Source organism: Marmota monax, unplaced genomic scaffold, assembly GCF_021218885.2.
Source record: "Marmota monax isolate L192 unplaced genomic scaffold, Marmota_monax_Labrador192_F-V1.1 WCK01_AAM20220418_F8-fsc00569, whole genome shotgun sequence".
In the NCBI taxonomy this organism is placed as follows: domain Eukaryota; kingdom Metazoa; phylum Chordata; class Mammalia; order Rodentia; family Sciuridae; genus Marmota; species Marmota monax.
Genome location: NW_026694722.1, coordinates 50523 through 67194, shown reverse-complemented (window position 1 = coordinate 67194; position 16672 = coordinate 50523). Strand labels below are relative to the sequence as shown.

The 16672-nt window shown below is 45.1% G+C and overlaps 1 protein-coding gene across 1 annotated transcript; it reads right to left on the bottom strand.

Moving 5' to 3' along the window:
* Positions 1–768: 768 nt before the first annotated feature.
* On the bottom strand, positions 769–1222 carry Gast (gastrin). The gene is made up of 2 exons (XM_046423965.2): positions 1036–1222; positions 769–925 (listed from the first exon to the last, which is right to left on the bottom strand). Exons 1-2 carry the CDS (start codon positions 1220–1222, stop codon positions 822–824), a joined length of 291 nt encoding a protein of 96 aa, XP_046279921.1. The 3' UTR covers positions 769–821.
* Between the last annotated feature and the right edge of the window lie 15450 nt (positions 1223–16672).

Genomic DNA, 16672 nt, shown 5'->3' with positions numbered 1-16672 from the left:
AGAGCGTTTGCCTAGCATGTGTGAGGCATGGGGTTTGATTCTCAGCACCGCATATAAATAAACAAAATAAAAGTCTATTGACAACTAAAAAATATTTAAAAAAAAGAGTTTAGATTCCATTCTAGGTGCAAAGGCAGGCTTAGAAGATTAAAACTGAGAGTGACACAATTGGATTTATCTTTATTTTTTGCAGTACTGAGGATTGAAACCAGGGGCACTCTTCCACTGAGCTACCTCCCCAGCCCTTTTTAAAAAATTTGAATATTGTGACAGGATCTCACTAAGTTTCCCAGGCTGAACTTGAACTTGCAAACTTTCTGCCTCAGGCTTCTGAATTTGATTTATCTCTTGAAAACATTACTCTGGCTGAAAACCTCACCACTTACTCTCTTACCCACCCAGATAGATTATTATTATTATTTTTTTAATATATATATATATATATTTTTAGTTGTGGATGAAACTTTGTTTATTTTTATGTGGTGCTTAGAATCGAACCCAGTGCCTCACAGGCTAGGTAAGTGCTCTACCACTGAGCCACAAGCCCAGCCCGGCCACCCAGATAGATTCTTGTTCAGTGCTGTGCTCTGGGAGAAGAGTTAGCCTTGGTCCATTGTCCTAGGGGTTGCTCGGTGTCCCTGTTCCTAGGCAGAGCTTAACTCTCCTTGATGCCTCAATGCTGTCCCCAGCTGAGTCCCCCTTCCCAGCCTCACATCATTTGACACAATCCAGTATCCATTTGAAGCTAGTTTATTCTGATTTGCTTTTTAGAGGATGGGGCTATGGTGGGGCGGGAGGTGGCAGAGCTCTGAAGCTTGGTTCTAGGGACGCTGGTCCCCTTCCTCAGCACTGCGGCGGCCGAAGTCCATCCACCCATATGCTGCTTCTTCTTCCTCCATCCATGGCCCCTGCTTCTTGGACAGGTCTGAGGAAGCAATAGGAGGTGAAAATGAGGGAAAGACACCTATCTTCCAGGAACTGAGGTCAGGGCTAGTATGGGGGGACCTTACAGTCACTTTGGTCGGCAGCTCTTACCTGCCACAAGGTGTGGGGGCCCCCGGGGCCCTAGCTGCCTTCGGTCCAGCCACTGTGGCTCCAGGCCTTTATTGGTCACTGGACCCAAGGGCGCATCCTGCAGCTGGGAGCGGGGCTTCCAAGAAGCTTCAGAGAAGGCAGCCAGAGCCAGCACCAAAACCAGCGCATATACACACAGTCGCTGCATCTTGTCTGCAAAGGGGAGAAGGTCCAGGTTTCAGGGTGTCCCTTCTCAGGCCCAGCAACAGGAAGTCAGATCACATGGGCTCCAGGTTAGGGCTCCCACCTGCCGCAGGCCTGTGACTCCCTGTGGGTTGCAGCTGTATCTCGGGTTCCTCTCTCCAGTTCCTGCCAGCTCTGCCCAGCACCCCAGGCCTGGCCTTTCCTCCTTACCTGCTTCCCTCAGAGAAATTCAGGCCCTAGAGCAGTGGTTCCCAGACTGCTCTGTGGGATCCGAGGCCCTGTTCATGGCTGTGTAGATGTTTAAATTTTGTAATTTAAAGTAAACTTTTAAATAGTAATACCAAGGAGCATACACACTCAGGAGTCTTACCACATGCAGTCACTTTGGAGATCACCAGGATGGTGGGCAGGTCTCACTGTGTTTGTGTGGCCCTTGGAGCAAGGGGCCTGCTACCTTGTTTGATTAGCTGAGGAATATCCTGTGACTGTACTAAAGTGCTTGGGGAAAATTAAGCTGTTACCACTTGCAACTAAGTTCCATGGCGGATCAAGTTTGGGGAAACCTTAATACAGAACTAAATGGGATGCCCCGAACACAAGAGCCAAAGGCTCATCAGTTCTCTGCATTCAGTATTTTTGTGTTCTTTCGTCCCCGTTATTCTGATTGGCTCTATCAAAGTAAATGATAGAAACTTTCTCCTGTGAAGAAAAACCTTTGTGGGCTGGGGTTGTGGCTCAGTGGTAGAGCGCTCGCCCGGCATGCATGAGGCACTGGGTTTGATCCTCAGCACCACATAGATGTAAAATAAAGATATTGTATCTACCTAAAAAATTTAAGAATAAATATTTTAAAAAAACCCCATTGTATTAATAAGATACATCTTTTCCCCCTCTTTGTTACTGGGGATTGATCCCAGGGTGCTTTATTTACTAAGCTACATCCCCAGCTGTTTTTTATTTATTTATTTATTTTTGAGATTGGTTATCTTGCTAAGTTGCTTAGGGACCTGCTATGTTGTTAAGGCTGGTTTTGAACTTGCAATCCGCCTTTCCTCAACCTCCTGAGTCACTGAGATCATCAACATGTGCCCCCATGCCTGGCTAAAATGCTACTTTCAATGTTTTTTCATAATGAGGTTCTCTGGTTAGGTTTCCTTTGGGAGAAAAAAGAATTGGCTGCTACAGAAAGAGAAGTTGAAGAATCGGTGACCTAGAGCTACACTGTCCAATGGAAGCGGCACATTTAACCAATCGGTAGCTGCTAGCCACAATTAATTAACAAAATAAAATAATACATAATAACAAAATAAAATAATACATAATAACAAAATAAAATAATACATAACAATAATATAATTAAATTTAAATGCACTTTATAGAAAAATCCCTCCCTTAGCAGAGTATGTGGGAGCATGCCTGCAGTCCCAGATACTGAGGAGGCTGAGCTAGGAGGGCTGCTTGAGCCCCTGAGTTTGAGACCAGCCGGGCTAAAAAAACAAAACTATTCCTCCCTCAAACTAGCCACATGTTAAGAGCACACGTGGCTCATGGCTGCCATCAATATGGCAGTCCAAAGCAGTGCTGATGCAGAACATTTCCATCATCATGGAAAGTTCTTTGGGGCAGTGCTGGTCTAGGAGAGAGGTAGAGATGGGATCCAGGAGTGAGGAGTTCCAGTTCCAGTCCTGCCTAATCATTTGAAGGACTTTGAGCAAGTCAGATTTCCCTCCCAGGCCTCGGTTTCCTCATCTGAATGACAGGAGAGTAGCCCTTGTCCTCCTCACCTCCCTGTGCTGGGAAGAGTGTCAGGAAAGAGGGCCAGCAGGGTCCTGGCTGGAGCACAAAGGCAGGTGGAAGACAAAGGCTGGGAATGCCAGGGTTGTCCTAGAGCTGAGACCTAATTATTTTCTGGGCTAAGGGTTGGGTCCCATCCTGGAGACACCAAGGTGTGAGCCCCAGGCTCTGGCCAGTGGCCTGGTACCTTGATGGTGAGGGACTTGTCAACACTGTCTCCCACTCTCCCCTCCCCTCGGGGTTTTCTCACCTGCAGAGCTGGGAGGCGGGTGGTGCAGTAGCCGGGTCAGCTCTCTGCTCTTCTTGATGCTCCAGGCCTGCCTTATAAAGCCCTCAAAGTCCCTCCCAAACCCTCCTCTGGCATGAGGCCAGCCTCCCCACAGCAAGAGAAATGGGCATGGGGAACCTGCCACCTCTGCCCCACCCTGTCACGAAGTCTTAGTCAGTCATCTGGGGTTTGGGGAACGGAAGGGGGGGAAGCTCTTTAGCTGGGCACATGGGGCAGGCAAGTGACAGGGACATGCTCCCCAGGTCAGGAGTGGTGGCTCCCACCATATCCTTGGGGTCAGAGACCTGGTACTCTTCTCTTACACTATATTCCTTGGGTGGGGGTAGGCAAGGGGAATGAACCCTGTGACCTTAGGTTCAGAGGAAGCCTATTTCTCCATATACTGATGTTTGATGGCCAGGGAGTGTGTGAGTGAGGAGTGGTATATCGATCCCTGTCCCCTCCACCAGCCTCTGCAAACAGGACGTGTTGTAGTTATCAGGAGCAATGGGCCGTGGGTTGATGGCCTCGCTCCTTCTGCAGAGTGGCTTACGTCCTGGTTGCCTCTGAAACCTTTCATCCTCCCCTGACCAGGGAAAACCCAGCATCTCTCTTCCCCTTACGCCATCTACTTCCCTAGAACCACTCCCCAGCTCCAGCCTCTTGCAAACCCTCTACCCAGAGTCCGAGGAGGGTCCTTCATTTCAAGCCCCCCTGGTTTTGCTTTTACAGGGAGATAGTAATCTGCATGAAGCATTCACAGCTTTGCAATGTAAAAACACACCTCAAAACTGGACCAGTGGGGCATGCCTGCAATCCCAGTGACTTAGGAGGCTGAGGTAGAAGGCTCCCAAGGCCAGCCTCAGCAATTTAGTGAGATCCTCAGTAATTCAGGAAGACCCTGACTTAAAAAATAAAAAGGGCTGGGGATGTGGCTCAGTGGTAAAGCATCCCTGGGTTCAATTACAGAACCCCTCCTTCAAAAAAAAAAAAAATCTTAAAAGATTAGCAAACAGGGCCAGGTGCAGTGGCACACTGCTTGGGAGGCCGAGACAGGAGGATTGGAGTTCAAAGCCAACCTCAGCAACAGTGAGGCACTAAGCAACTCAGTGAGATCCTGTCTCTAATAAAATACAAAATTGCACTAGGGATGTGGCTCAATGGTTGAGTGCCCCTGAGTTTAATCCCTGGTACCCCCTCCCCCAAAAAAAAGATTAGCAAACAGACTAAGGCATTTGCCAAAGATGTCCCAAAACACAAAATGGCACACTTGTTGACTTATTTGGTCAGTTGCTACCTGGACATGGTTTGGATGGATGTAGCGAGCTCTAGGCTATTATTTTATTTTTCCATAGTTGGAACCAGACATTTGCTCTTGTTCATGCGTCATCAGCATCCCCCCCTCCACTTCTGAGGGGGAGTTCTGATGTGCCTCGGGTCTTGGATAAGGGCAGTGGTACCCACACTCGCAGCCAGCCTTGTTGAGAATTAATGGGTAATGAAGGATGCAGGCTGTGAGGTGTCCATGGCAACCAGTGGCCAAATGTTCTAGTGAATAACCACTCTAATTCAGAGCAGGACACGGTGACTCAGCAGAGGGAATAAATGAAAAATGACAAAAAACAGCACAGGCATTCGTGATAATTAATTGAATCACAGAATCTCAGAGATGGAAGTACTTTGAGAGGGTTTGGGGGAAAGGGTAGAGCGGGAGCCGCTCTGTTTATATCCTGAGGGGATGGAGACGGTGTTGCCGTGGTAACAGGAAATTACCAGCGTTCAGTACAGCCCAGGTTGTCCAGGCTGGTTTCTGCTGGTGGACAGGGTTACGGCCCCCTGGGTTGTTCTTCCCCAGGTACTTACAGGAGGTCGGCAAGTTCCCCGAATAGATGAGATGCCTGTCTCCCATTCGGCACCCATTCATGCCGGGTGTCACCGTGGGCACTGTCAGGCTTGCAGGAGTGGGGTCATCTTCAGAGAGGTGAGAGACGGCCCTCATCCCAGGAGCCCACAGTCATGGAAACTGCGTGTTCTCCTCACAGGGGCACCTGGTCTGATGGAAGGGAAAGGGTCTCCTTGTCCTTCCCTTTTCCAGCTTGTTGAGCTTTGGATAAATCTCTCCGCTGAGCTGTTTTCTCCTCCAGGAAATGAGGGGAATGATTTGGGATGGGTCTTGTGATGTACATAAAGCCCTCAACTCAGTGTCCAGAACATCTTGGGAATTTCATTCATTTGGCATCATCAAGACCCCTTGCCCTGTTGGGGTCTCAGAGATACCCACTCACAAAATCCACTTTCTCTCTCTAAATTGAAGATCAGGTGCCAAATCCTAGGCCCCAATCCCACATCCTCCCTGTCAACCTGCCCCAGTCATCACAATGACAAGGTCGCATGTGAGTCAGTGACCAGCCCTCTGCATGAATGAATGCAGTTCCTCTTCACCATGGTCCTGGGGTATATGGGCTTGTGTGACTCCTTTCTACAGACGAAGAAACTGAGGGTCAGACAGGCGAAGCAATCCCCATTCTGAGTTCACACACCGAAAAGGAGAGCTGGGCCTGAAATCCAGGGCTGTGTGAGGTGTGTCCAGGCAGAATGATGGTCTTCCCATGTCCACATCCCAATTCCTGGAACTTGTGAATATGTGACATTCCATGGCAGAGGGACTTTGCAGATATAATTAAGGTTACGTGTTTTAAAATAGAGAGATCATTCTGGATTATCTGACTGGGCCCAATTTAATCATGCAGTCATAAAAAGCAGAGAAATTTCCCCAGCTACAGATGGAAGAGATGTGGCCATAGCACATGTGAGGTCATGGGTTCAATCTCCAGCACCCCAAAAACAACAATAAAATGACTGATGTCACTGAAGGACAATCAGAAAGATCTTAAGTTATGAGAAGGACTCCCGTGCAGTTGCTGATTAGAACGTAGTGGCAGGACACTCAGGTGGCCTTAGGGAGCTCAGAGAGGCCCTCTGCAGACAGCCAGCAAGGAACTGGAAAGTCAGGCCCACAAACACCAAGAACTGAATTCGGCCAACAATCTGGATGAGCTTGGAAATAGATTTACCCCTGGCGCCTCCAAAAGGACTCCATCTTCCCCACCCCTTGATTTGGGCCTTGTCAGAACCAGGGAGCCACAGTTTACCTGGACTTCTGCCTCTAGAACTGCAAGAGAATAAATCTGTGTGGTTATAAACTTCCGAGTTATGGTAATTTATTTTTGCAACAATAGAAAATGAAGCGGTGTTGCATGCTTGTAATCCCAGCAACTCAGGAGGTTAAGGCAGGAGGCAAGCTCAAGGTCACCCTCAGCAACTTAGTAAGACCTTGTCTCTAAATAAAAAATAAAAAGAGCTGGGGATGCTGTTCAGTGGTAAACTGTCTCTAGGTTCAATCCTCAGTAACTGCAGCCCCCACACCCCCAAAAGAATACAAGAATTACAGCCTTCTGAAGGCTTCTGTCAGTAACAACAAATCCTTCAGGAATTTGCATGTGATTTTTCAAAGACAGACAAAAGGAGACGTTCTTTTTTGTGTGGTGCTGGGGATTGAACCCAGGGTCTTGTGCATGTGAGGCAAGCACTCTACCAATGAGCTATATCTCCAGCCCAAAGGAGATTTTTTTTTTTTAAGTTGTAGTTGGATACAATACCTTTATTTCATTTATTTATTTTTATCTGAGGGTTGAACCCAGCACCTTGCACCTGCTAGGCGAGCATTCTACCGCTGAGCCACAACTCCAGCCCAAAGGAGATGTTCTTTAAAGTATTTTGATCTTTTAAATATTTCAAATGAGTTTCAGTTACTGAGCACCTGCTGGGAGCCAGAGTCAAGAGGAGCCCTGTCTGGGATAAGAGGTGAATATCAGTGGGCACTACTATTGCTTTGGTGGGGTTTAGATTCTAGGGGCACAAAAACATCACCAAGATACCAAGAACACCCTATGGAGGGCCACAGCCCCGCACACCCAGGTGTGCTCTGCCCACAATGCGGCTTCGAGATCGCCCTTGATTAGCTGTACATTGCTGTCAGGGAGGCAGCTGCTCTGCTTCCTGTTATCTTGTTTTTTTTTTTTTTCAGGGACTGAACTCAGGGCCTTGGGCATAGCTAGGGAAGAGCTCTGCCACTGAGCTAAATCCACAACCCCTGGCCTCCTAATTGGTTCTTTGTGTGGGTGTGTGTTTGTGTGTGTGTGTGCACGCACTAATGGGAACTGATTCCAAGAGTCCTCTACCACGAATCTAGAGACACAGCACTTTTTAGTTGGAAAGGGACTTTTTTTTTTTTTTTGAGATGGGGTCTTGCTAAATTGCTGAGGCTGACCTTGAACTTGTGATCCTCCTGCCTCAGCCTCCCTAGTTGCTGGGATTACAGGGTGCACCACCCTGCCCAGCCCTAAGTGGTTCTTGATAGTGGAAAAGGGAGAGATTGGTGATGACTCAGTCACCCTGTACCAGGCAACAAGGGCCTGGAGGATGTCAGGGTACGTGCAGGGGACAAACAGTGACACCTGGGAGGTATTCGTGTCAACATGGGCATACATGGTCCCTCCTGGGGCAGGGGATTGGCAGGGGGAAATGGGTTCGTGATTTCTGGCCTCACCTGCTCTACGGTGTGATAAGGTGGCAGGGCTACCAGGGCAGCCTGATGCTGCTCCCAGACTGAGCTAGAGAGGCCCACCCAATCTCAGGGACCCAGGCCTAATGCCCAGAGACAACAGGACACCCCTCTGTCAGCACTCCTGACCCCCACCCCCTCATCTGATGTCCATCTGTGTCTTTGAAGGGGTGGTTCTCAGCCCAGGCTTTGAGTTCAGATCACTGAGCCAAAAATCCAAACCCACTAAATGCACACTTAGGATTTATGTATCCCATTAATAGAAATTTTATCCAAAACACAAACTGTAAAAAATTGAGGAACTCTAGTTAATGAAGAGTTTAGAGTGAAGTGTGCTGTGCACACTTCAGTTTATTTTAAAGTTCGTAAAAAGATGGACAGATATGTCATTAACAATAATAAAATATATGCTGAACTAGGTGATGCACACATGTAATCTCAGCCACTCAGGATGCTGAGGCAGGAGGGCTGCAAGTCTGAGGTTAGCCTAGGCAATTTAGCAAGACCCTGTCTCAAAATCAAAAATTAATAAGGGTTGGAAATGTAGCTCAATGGCAGAATGCTTGCACGTTGTGCCTGAAGTTCTGAGTTTAATCCCAGATAGCACACACACACACATACATACACAAGAATAATAAAATACAGATGGGCATGGTGGTGCATGCCTTTAACCCCAGCAGCTTGGGAGGCTGAGACAGGAGGATCATGAGCTGAAAGCCAGCCTTAGCAATTTATTGAGGCCCCAAGTAACTTATTGAGACCCTGTCTCTATATAAAATATTAAAAAGGGCTAGGGATGTGACTCAGTGGTTAAGCACCCCTGGGTTCAATCCCTGGTACAAAATAAAAATAAAAAAGAAAGAATAATAAAATATAAATGACAGAATCAATGTGCTGGGTGTAAGTATTCACATTAAAATTCTTTTACTTTTCTGTGTATTTAAAAAAAATTTTTTTTCAGTACTAAGGATTGTACCCAGGACCTTTCACATGCTAGGTAAGTGCTCCATTGTTGAGCTAGATCTGCAGATGTGTCCCATTTTATTTTGAGACTGGGCTTGACTAAGTTGCTGACCCTGGCCTCGAATTTGCAATCCTCCTGCCTCATCTTCCTGGGTAGCTGGGATTATGGGTGTGCACCATCATTCTGGGTGTATTTGAACATTTTTTTAAATAAAATATTGAGAAAAATTTTGTTTGGCAATTTAAAATAGTGGTTTTAAATGGGAAAAATAATTCTGAAGGTTCCTGTGTTGGAGGAGTCTTGTTCAGGTGTATTTCAGAGATGAGGCAGAGAGGCTCAGCCAGGTTTAGTCCCCACAGGGAGCCTAGCCGGGCCAGGGAGCCGGAAGCTGAGCCGTGAACCTTCTTGGGCTCCTTCCACTGCTGCCTCCCCTCAGCCCACAGCCCCCATCCCACACTCTCTGCAGGAGCCCAGTTTCTGCTTATTTTACCTTTTGTCTCCTCCACCCATGGGGTCCTCACCCCACCTGGTCTCACTTTCCTCCTTCCCCAGCTTGGATACCAAGGTTTGTCATTTCAATTATATGGGGACAATCTGCAGGTTGGTCCCCAGTTCCAGGCAGAGGCTACCACCATCCCTTCCTTAGTTCTGACTCCCTCTCTCAGAGAAAACAGAGAGGATGTTTCCCGAAAGTAACCAGTGAATTCAATTGCAAATTAATATCCCGCAATTGGGTTGTTGCTTGGCAACCCTGGTGAATCATCTCTCCTTCACTTCCAAGGTCATTTGACGCAGGTCTCCCCTTCCCCCCATCTCAGCACCAAGAACACAATTGTCTGAATCCAACTTCTGTCCTTTGTTTCCTTTCCTCCATCACTGGAGAGTACTCACCTGGTTCAAGGTCAACTGATTCTCCAGGACCCTCAATCCTGACACTCCTGCCCACTTAGAGACCACATGCTTTCACTTTTTCCTTCATTTGTTCATTCACCCATTTGTCGATTTAGTCAATGAAAATTTTCTAAGAGCCCATCTTTACTAGGCGCTGGGCTGCCCCGCCCCCCCCCCCCCCCACAATGTTGAACAAGTTTTCCTTTGTTCCTTTTTTCCTGGAGGGGACTTGCTCTTCCCTGAAAGCCTTCTGATGACTATAATGAATTTTCACTTCCCTCTTCCCACAAAAATAGTGACTAAAATTTAGGGAGCACTTTGGTGACCAGGCTTGCTTGCTAACTAAGCACTTTAGAGGCATTATGTCTTTTAAACCTTACCACAATCTCCTGGGAGGTAATATTATTGCCCCAAGTTTATAGCTGAGGAAACGGAGGCACAGAGAGGTTAGTGATTGCTGAGGGAGGCAAAGAAGCCATCCACCCAAGGCCCCCGAGTCTTCCGCATGTTCTTGCTGAATATGCTGCAAGGCCAGGTCCGCTTTTCAGCTGGACCCTTTTTATTTTAGTACTGGGGACTCGGGATTGAACCCAGGGGTGTTTAACCACTGAGCCACATCCCCAGCCCTTTTTATGTTTTATTTTGAGACAGGATCTTCCTAAGTTACTTAGGGCCTCACCAAGCTGCTGAGGCTGGCTTGGAACTTGTGATCCTCCTGCCTCAGCCTCCTAGGCCCCTGGATTCCAGACAGGCACCACTACTCCTGCCTCTAGCTGGGCCATTTCTTACGGTTGTGTTTAAAGTGAGCAACTTGAGGGATGAGTAATGTCTCCCTTAGGGACAAAGAGTAGGCTTGCTTACTGCTTACTGTGAAAGCTACAGATCCCCAAGCTCCGTATTCCTCAGCTGTGAGGCAACTACTGCCTGCATGGCATTCATCTGGGTCCATGTTGTGTCACTCTTGAGGGATGTGGAAGGCAAATCATGCTGCTGGCTGTGTGATGGGTAACAGTGACTTGCCTCTGATCCAGGAGTCTTGTATCTTCTGCCAGAATTGATGGACAGTAGTAGGATAACTTATTAACTGCAAGCAGGACAAAATCAAATCTAAAACTCAACCCAGTGATTGGACCAGGACGCAGAGCTCATCAGACACACAGGTAATATTTGAACCCAGGAAGCTTGATTCCAGAAGCACTTAAAAGTCTTTCTGCCTCGGTGCACGGGCATGGGACTAGAGTCTCAGCACTCAAGAGGTTGAGGTAGGAGCATTATTTGATCTCAGGAGTCTGGAGCCAGATTGTGCAACCCAGGAAGAGTCCATCTCAAACAAACAAAAGCAAAACAAAATAAAACAATACAAACAAACAAAACTCAAAATTAAAGGACCAATGTAGAAATTTTAAATATTTTCATTATATGCCATGCATATGCTATGAAATTTTGAACATTAAATTTAAGATATTTGGGATTGGTAAATTATGATAGGTTCATTAACTTAAAACATAACCTGTGGTAATCTTAATGAAGACCAATTTTGATCTTTTACATTTAAAAAGAGACAAAATTCTGTGTAATTTTAATTAAATGCAAAAGCATGACTTTGAACAAGTTAAAAAGTGATATATCAGTTTGTCTATAAGAACAAATACATATTTAATACAGGTTTAGGTTTCATTGAGTGTATGTTTTAACATTCATTGGGACCTCTTTAAATTTGTAATACTATTTTTTTCTTCCTTTTTTTGTGGTGCTGGGAATTGAACCCAGGGCCTTGTGCATGTGAGGCAAGCACTCTACCAACTGAGCTATATCCCCAGCCTATAATACTAAAATTTTGACATATAACATTTGTATTTTTTTTTTCCTAGAGCATCATGCAAGAGAGTTTCAAGATAGTCACATGTAAACAGTTTGCAAATAATGAGATGTGGTCTATCTTTGGTCCCAATAAATGAAAAGCCAAATCAGATAAGCCATCACTGAATTTTCTGTTGACATTGTAGTACTGGGGATTGAAGTCAGGGTACCTTAAACCTGGGCCACATCTCCAATACTTCAAATTTTTAAAAAATTTCAGACAAGGTCTTGCTAAATTGCTGAGGATGGCCTTGGATTTGCCATCCTTTTGCCTCAGTTTCCTGAGTTTCGGGGATTATAGGCATATGTGTCACCACTCCTGGCTTGTCAACATTGTTTTTGGCATCTGGGAGACTTCTTAATTGGTTGACCTGCAGGTTGATGGAGGTGTATGGGTAGATCAACTATCACTCCTGCGCCACTCCCAGTGATTCTGGCCTGAGCTCCCGGCAGTCAGGTATCAACACCTCCCATTTAGTGCAGGGATAATCTGTATTCAGCTCATACCTGTTGCTTGACTTTCAGATGTCCATTTTTTTTGTTTGTTTGTTTCAATGCAGATCTAAAACTCCAGCAAATCTACTCTTATGAAAACAATGTTAACTTTTTTTTTTTTTTTTTCTCCAAGGGACAGGAGTCTCATTGTGTTGCCCAGGTTGGCCCCAAACTCCTGGGCCTCAGAGTTCCTACCACCTCAGTCTCCCAAGTAGCTGGGATTATGGGCGTGCACCACCATGCCCAGCTAGTCTTTTTCTAACCAGTTTGCAGATCACAACAGGAGGTCTGCTAATTTCATTGTCTAAACAGCGTGTCCCAAACTACTCAATGAAGGTCGATAAGATGAAGATTGATGCAGTAGATCTGGCAGGGACTTGAAATCCTGCTCGTCTAACTAGTTCCCAGGTCATGTTGAGCAGCAAAAGTCTTTAGTTCTGTCTCTACGATGGACCAGGGAACCTACGTAAATCATAACCTCATTGCACCTAATTTCCCCCTTGTGCTCGTCTCTTCCTGTTTCACAGAAATGGACAATCAATGACTTGACACCCACAGAGGGACTGTTGTGTTTATGCTTCATGTTAACTTATTTTTCAACCTGTGTTCCATGCTTCCTGTTTTTAGCCAATTGTCCATGGTGGGTATAAAATAACCTTAAAAGATGACAATTTAAACTGTGCAATGATCTGGGCTGCTGTGTCTTGGTGACGGCTGGTGACGGTGGCTGTGGAGATAAGAAGTCAATGCCCAGGTGTCTGAGCACTGTGGAGTGTTGGCTACTGTGCATGCTCCTCTTGCAAAACACACAGTTTTAAGGAGACACTTAATGGTATTCCTGAAAACCTTTGTTAATCTGGGACCTGGTAAACTTCTGGATAGGAAACATGGAAGGTATTTTGGGTTGTGGGTCCTTTTAAGAATCTAATAAAAGCTATAGGTGGTCTCCCCACAAAATACACAAGGTGCATTACATGCAGATTTCAAGGGTTGTCCCCCTACCCTTTTGGGGGTACCTGGGGGATTGAACCCAGGGCCTTGCACATCCTAGATAAGTATTCTATTACTGAGCTACATCTCCAGCCCAACAAAGATCTGGGCCACTCTATCTAAACCATCTTCAATATAACATTCTTGATTACTTTTCAAGTTGAGCTCTGATGATATTCCCCTCCTCTCTAAGTTTCCTCAACAGTTCCCCTTTATCCAAAGCAGAGCTTCCCCAAGTGTGATTCATGGGCTGCCCCTGAGGAACTGGTTAATGTTGGATAAAATGCAGATTTCTGGGCCCCAGTTAAGAGCTTCTGAATCAGGAACGAGGGTTACACAGGCAGGGCTACTTCCTAGATCTTTTAGCCCTTCAGAGCCTCATATCAAATGAATAAAATGAACCCAAAGGCCAAAGCAGCATACATAGTCTGTAAAATTTCCCCCTGGTATTGGTGACTGAATCTGTAGAATTTACTGAAAAAAATGTTTATAAGTTTTGCAAACTTCAGTTTTGTTAAGAATATTTTCTCACTGGGTGTGGTGGCGCATGACTATAATCCTAGGCTGAGTGCTACTGAGTTCAGTCCCCAGTACCCCCAAAAAATTTTTTCCTGGGGCTGGGGTTGTGGCTCAGTGGTAGAGTTCTTAACATGTGTGAGGCACTGGGTTTGAGTCTCAGAAAACGCATATAAATAAATGAATAAAATAAAGGTTTATCAACATCTTTAAAAAATATTTTCTCTAAAACTTTTATTAGATTTACATACAGCCATATAAGACTTATATGCAGTTATTGTCAAGGTTATGTTTTATAGCATTAAGCATTTATTTATTTTGATTTTGTGATTTTGGGGTCAAATTTGAAATAAAACTTCCTTTCAGTTCTTAGACATTTTATTTTCATTTACTTACGTATTTTGGGTAGTAAGGATGGAACCCAGGGGTGCTCTACATTGAGCTATATCTCTAGCCCATTTTTACTTTTTTTTGGTACTAGGTATTGAACTCAGGGGCACTCAATCACTGAGCCACAACCCCAGCCCTATTTTGCATTTTATTTAGAGACAGGATCTCACTGAATTGCTTAGCACCTCAGTGTTGCTGAGTCTGGCTTTGAATTCCTGATCCTCCTGCCTCAGCCTCCCCAGCTGCTGAGATTACAAACGTGTGCCACCATGCTTGGCCCATTTTTACTATTTTTGAGACAGGGTCCTGCTAAGTTGTCCAGTTGGCCTCAAATTGCAATCCTCCTGCCTCAGCTTCCCAAGTTTCTGGGATTACAGGGATGAGTCACCATACCTGGCTCAGTTCATAGACATAGGTCCTTGAAAAGCCAGGGAGACCTGGGCATTGTTCAGCTAATACCCAACAGAGTTAAACCATCCTAAGCAGAGCCTAGAATCTCAATCTCAATATCTTTTTAACAAGATCTCCTAAGAAAATGTGCATCATGAATTTTTGAGCTGGGAGGAATTAAAAGAAATTATTCTAATCTCACATTAAGTGCTAAAGTTTTAAATAACGTATATGTCCTACAAGGTTAAAAATTAATCTGGGTGTGGTAGCATGTATCTGTATACACAGCTACTCTAGGTTGAAGCAATAGGATCACTTGAGTTTACAAGTTCCAGGCCAGCTTGGGCAACATAGTGAAATCCAAATGGAAAAAGAAAAGAAAAAAAAAAAAAAAAAAAAAAAAAGCCAAGCTCTTAATGGGCAAAGCACTGTTTACAACTAATGCCACAAGGGGGTACCACTGAGGTAGGTAAACAAGGAAGGGGTCAATTCTCTCGGAAAAAATGGTGTTTCAAGTTATTCACGAATTTACAGCACTTTGGATGGGTTTTTGTAGATTCTTGTACGGTTTTACTTGACTGGTTTTTGTTTTCATTACACCATTATTATTTTTTTTTAGACACAATACTTTATTTTTATGTGGTGCTGAGGATTTAACCTAGTGCCTCACACATGCCAGATGACTGTGCTACCACTGAGCCACAACTCCAGCCCTTCACCATTTTAAGAAATGTTTTGTCTTTGAAGATCCCTCCATGCTGTTTACCCATGGAGGGCAAGATGTCTGGGGTCTGGGGTTGGAGGGCAAGGACTAAGTAGAGAACTGGGAGACATTCTTCATCATAATCAGTCTTTTACTATGGTTCTTTTGCATATTAACACCTGGCTCCTCAGCTCACATGGACTTTCCAGCCCCCATCTTCCTCTATTCCCTTTTTCCTACCTACTTGCCTCATCATGTCCTCCCTAGAGCTTCTGGTAAATGTCCATGTATGCAGGCCTGGCAGTAGTGAGAGACAGTACTGTTATCATTCCTGCTGTATACACAAACTGGTCCTGCCAGGATCCTTATATTGCCCCTAGGTGCCCGACTTCTTCGCTCTGCCTGGAATGTCCTGCTTCACGTGGCACCTCCTTCATGAAGTTCTCCTGGCCCCATTCTCTGAGGACAGGAGTGAGGAAGTTCTCAATCCTGTGATCTTGTGGTTCTGATTTGTGAATATACAAAGAACAGTACACAGGAAGTCCTGAGATCTAGAGGCTTTTCTACTTACTAACCTTGGGAACTTATCACATCTGAAGTTTTCTTAACCACTGAATGAACTGTGCTTCCTTACTTTAGTCCAGAGATTCACCCAAGTCACAATTGGATTTGGGTGTTCACAAACTTCCTCACAGTAACACTTTCATAGATAACTGTTGCTAGCTGAACTCTTTTAATTTTATCCTAGGGAAATACAGCTCCTTCCACAAAAAGCCACATCCAAATAAAGAATCTAGCTGCTATTTCACATCAACCTATAGCAGAGGGAGGAATTCTCTTGTCTCACATATTTGATGGTAATCTTCTACAGGTTTGACCTCTAGGATTGCTAAGTTTTCTGTAAGAACCCTTTTGCTATCAAATCCTACCACGTGTCAAAATTTTTTTTGGTACTGGGGATTGAACCCAGGGGTGCTTAACCACTGAGCTGCACTCCAGCCCATTTTATATCTTGAGACTAGGTCTTGTTAAGTTGCTGAGGCTGGCTTTGAACTCATGATCCTCCTGCCTCAACCTCCTGAGGTGTTGGGATCACATGGATGTGAAACCATACCTGGTTTTAAAAAAGGTCTCAAATTCTTTGTAAAGGGCTACTATGTTTGGAGCCTTGGAGTCAGGTGGTAAGTTCTACTTATATTAAATATTATCAGTTTTGCAGGAAGAAATTTGTTCTAGTCAAGCCCTTACTTTGGGGATTTATTTACATTTCAGGACAGTTGTCACTCCAACTTTTTACCAGCCCCCTCCATATTTTACCTGGTTCTAGTATCTTCCCGATCTGGCCTCTATCCCTACTCACCCAAGTGACCTTTACCTACAAAATGAGCCATCGACAAATTTATGGACCCAAGGACAGACCTTGACATTTCCTCTCAGGAGTGAACTCCCAACATTAAATTCCAGCTTCTCAATACTACACACCCATTGCTTAGTACAATGCTGCACACTTTTTCTAGTTAGTGGATCTTTGATTAAGGTTATATCATGACTGTCCTTTTGTTAGGGCTT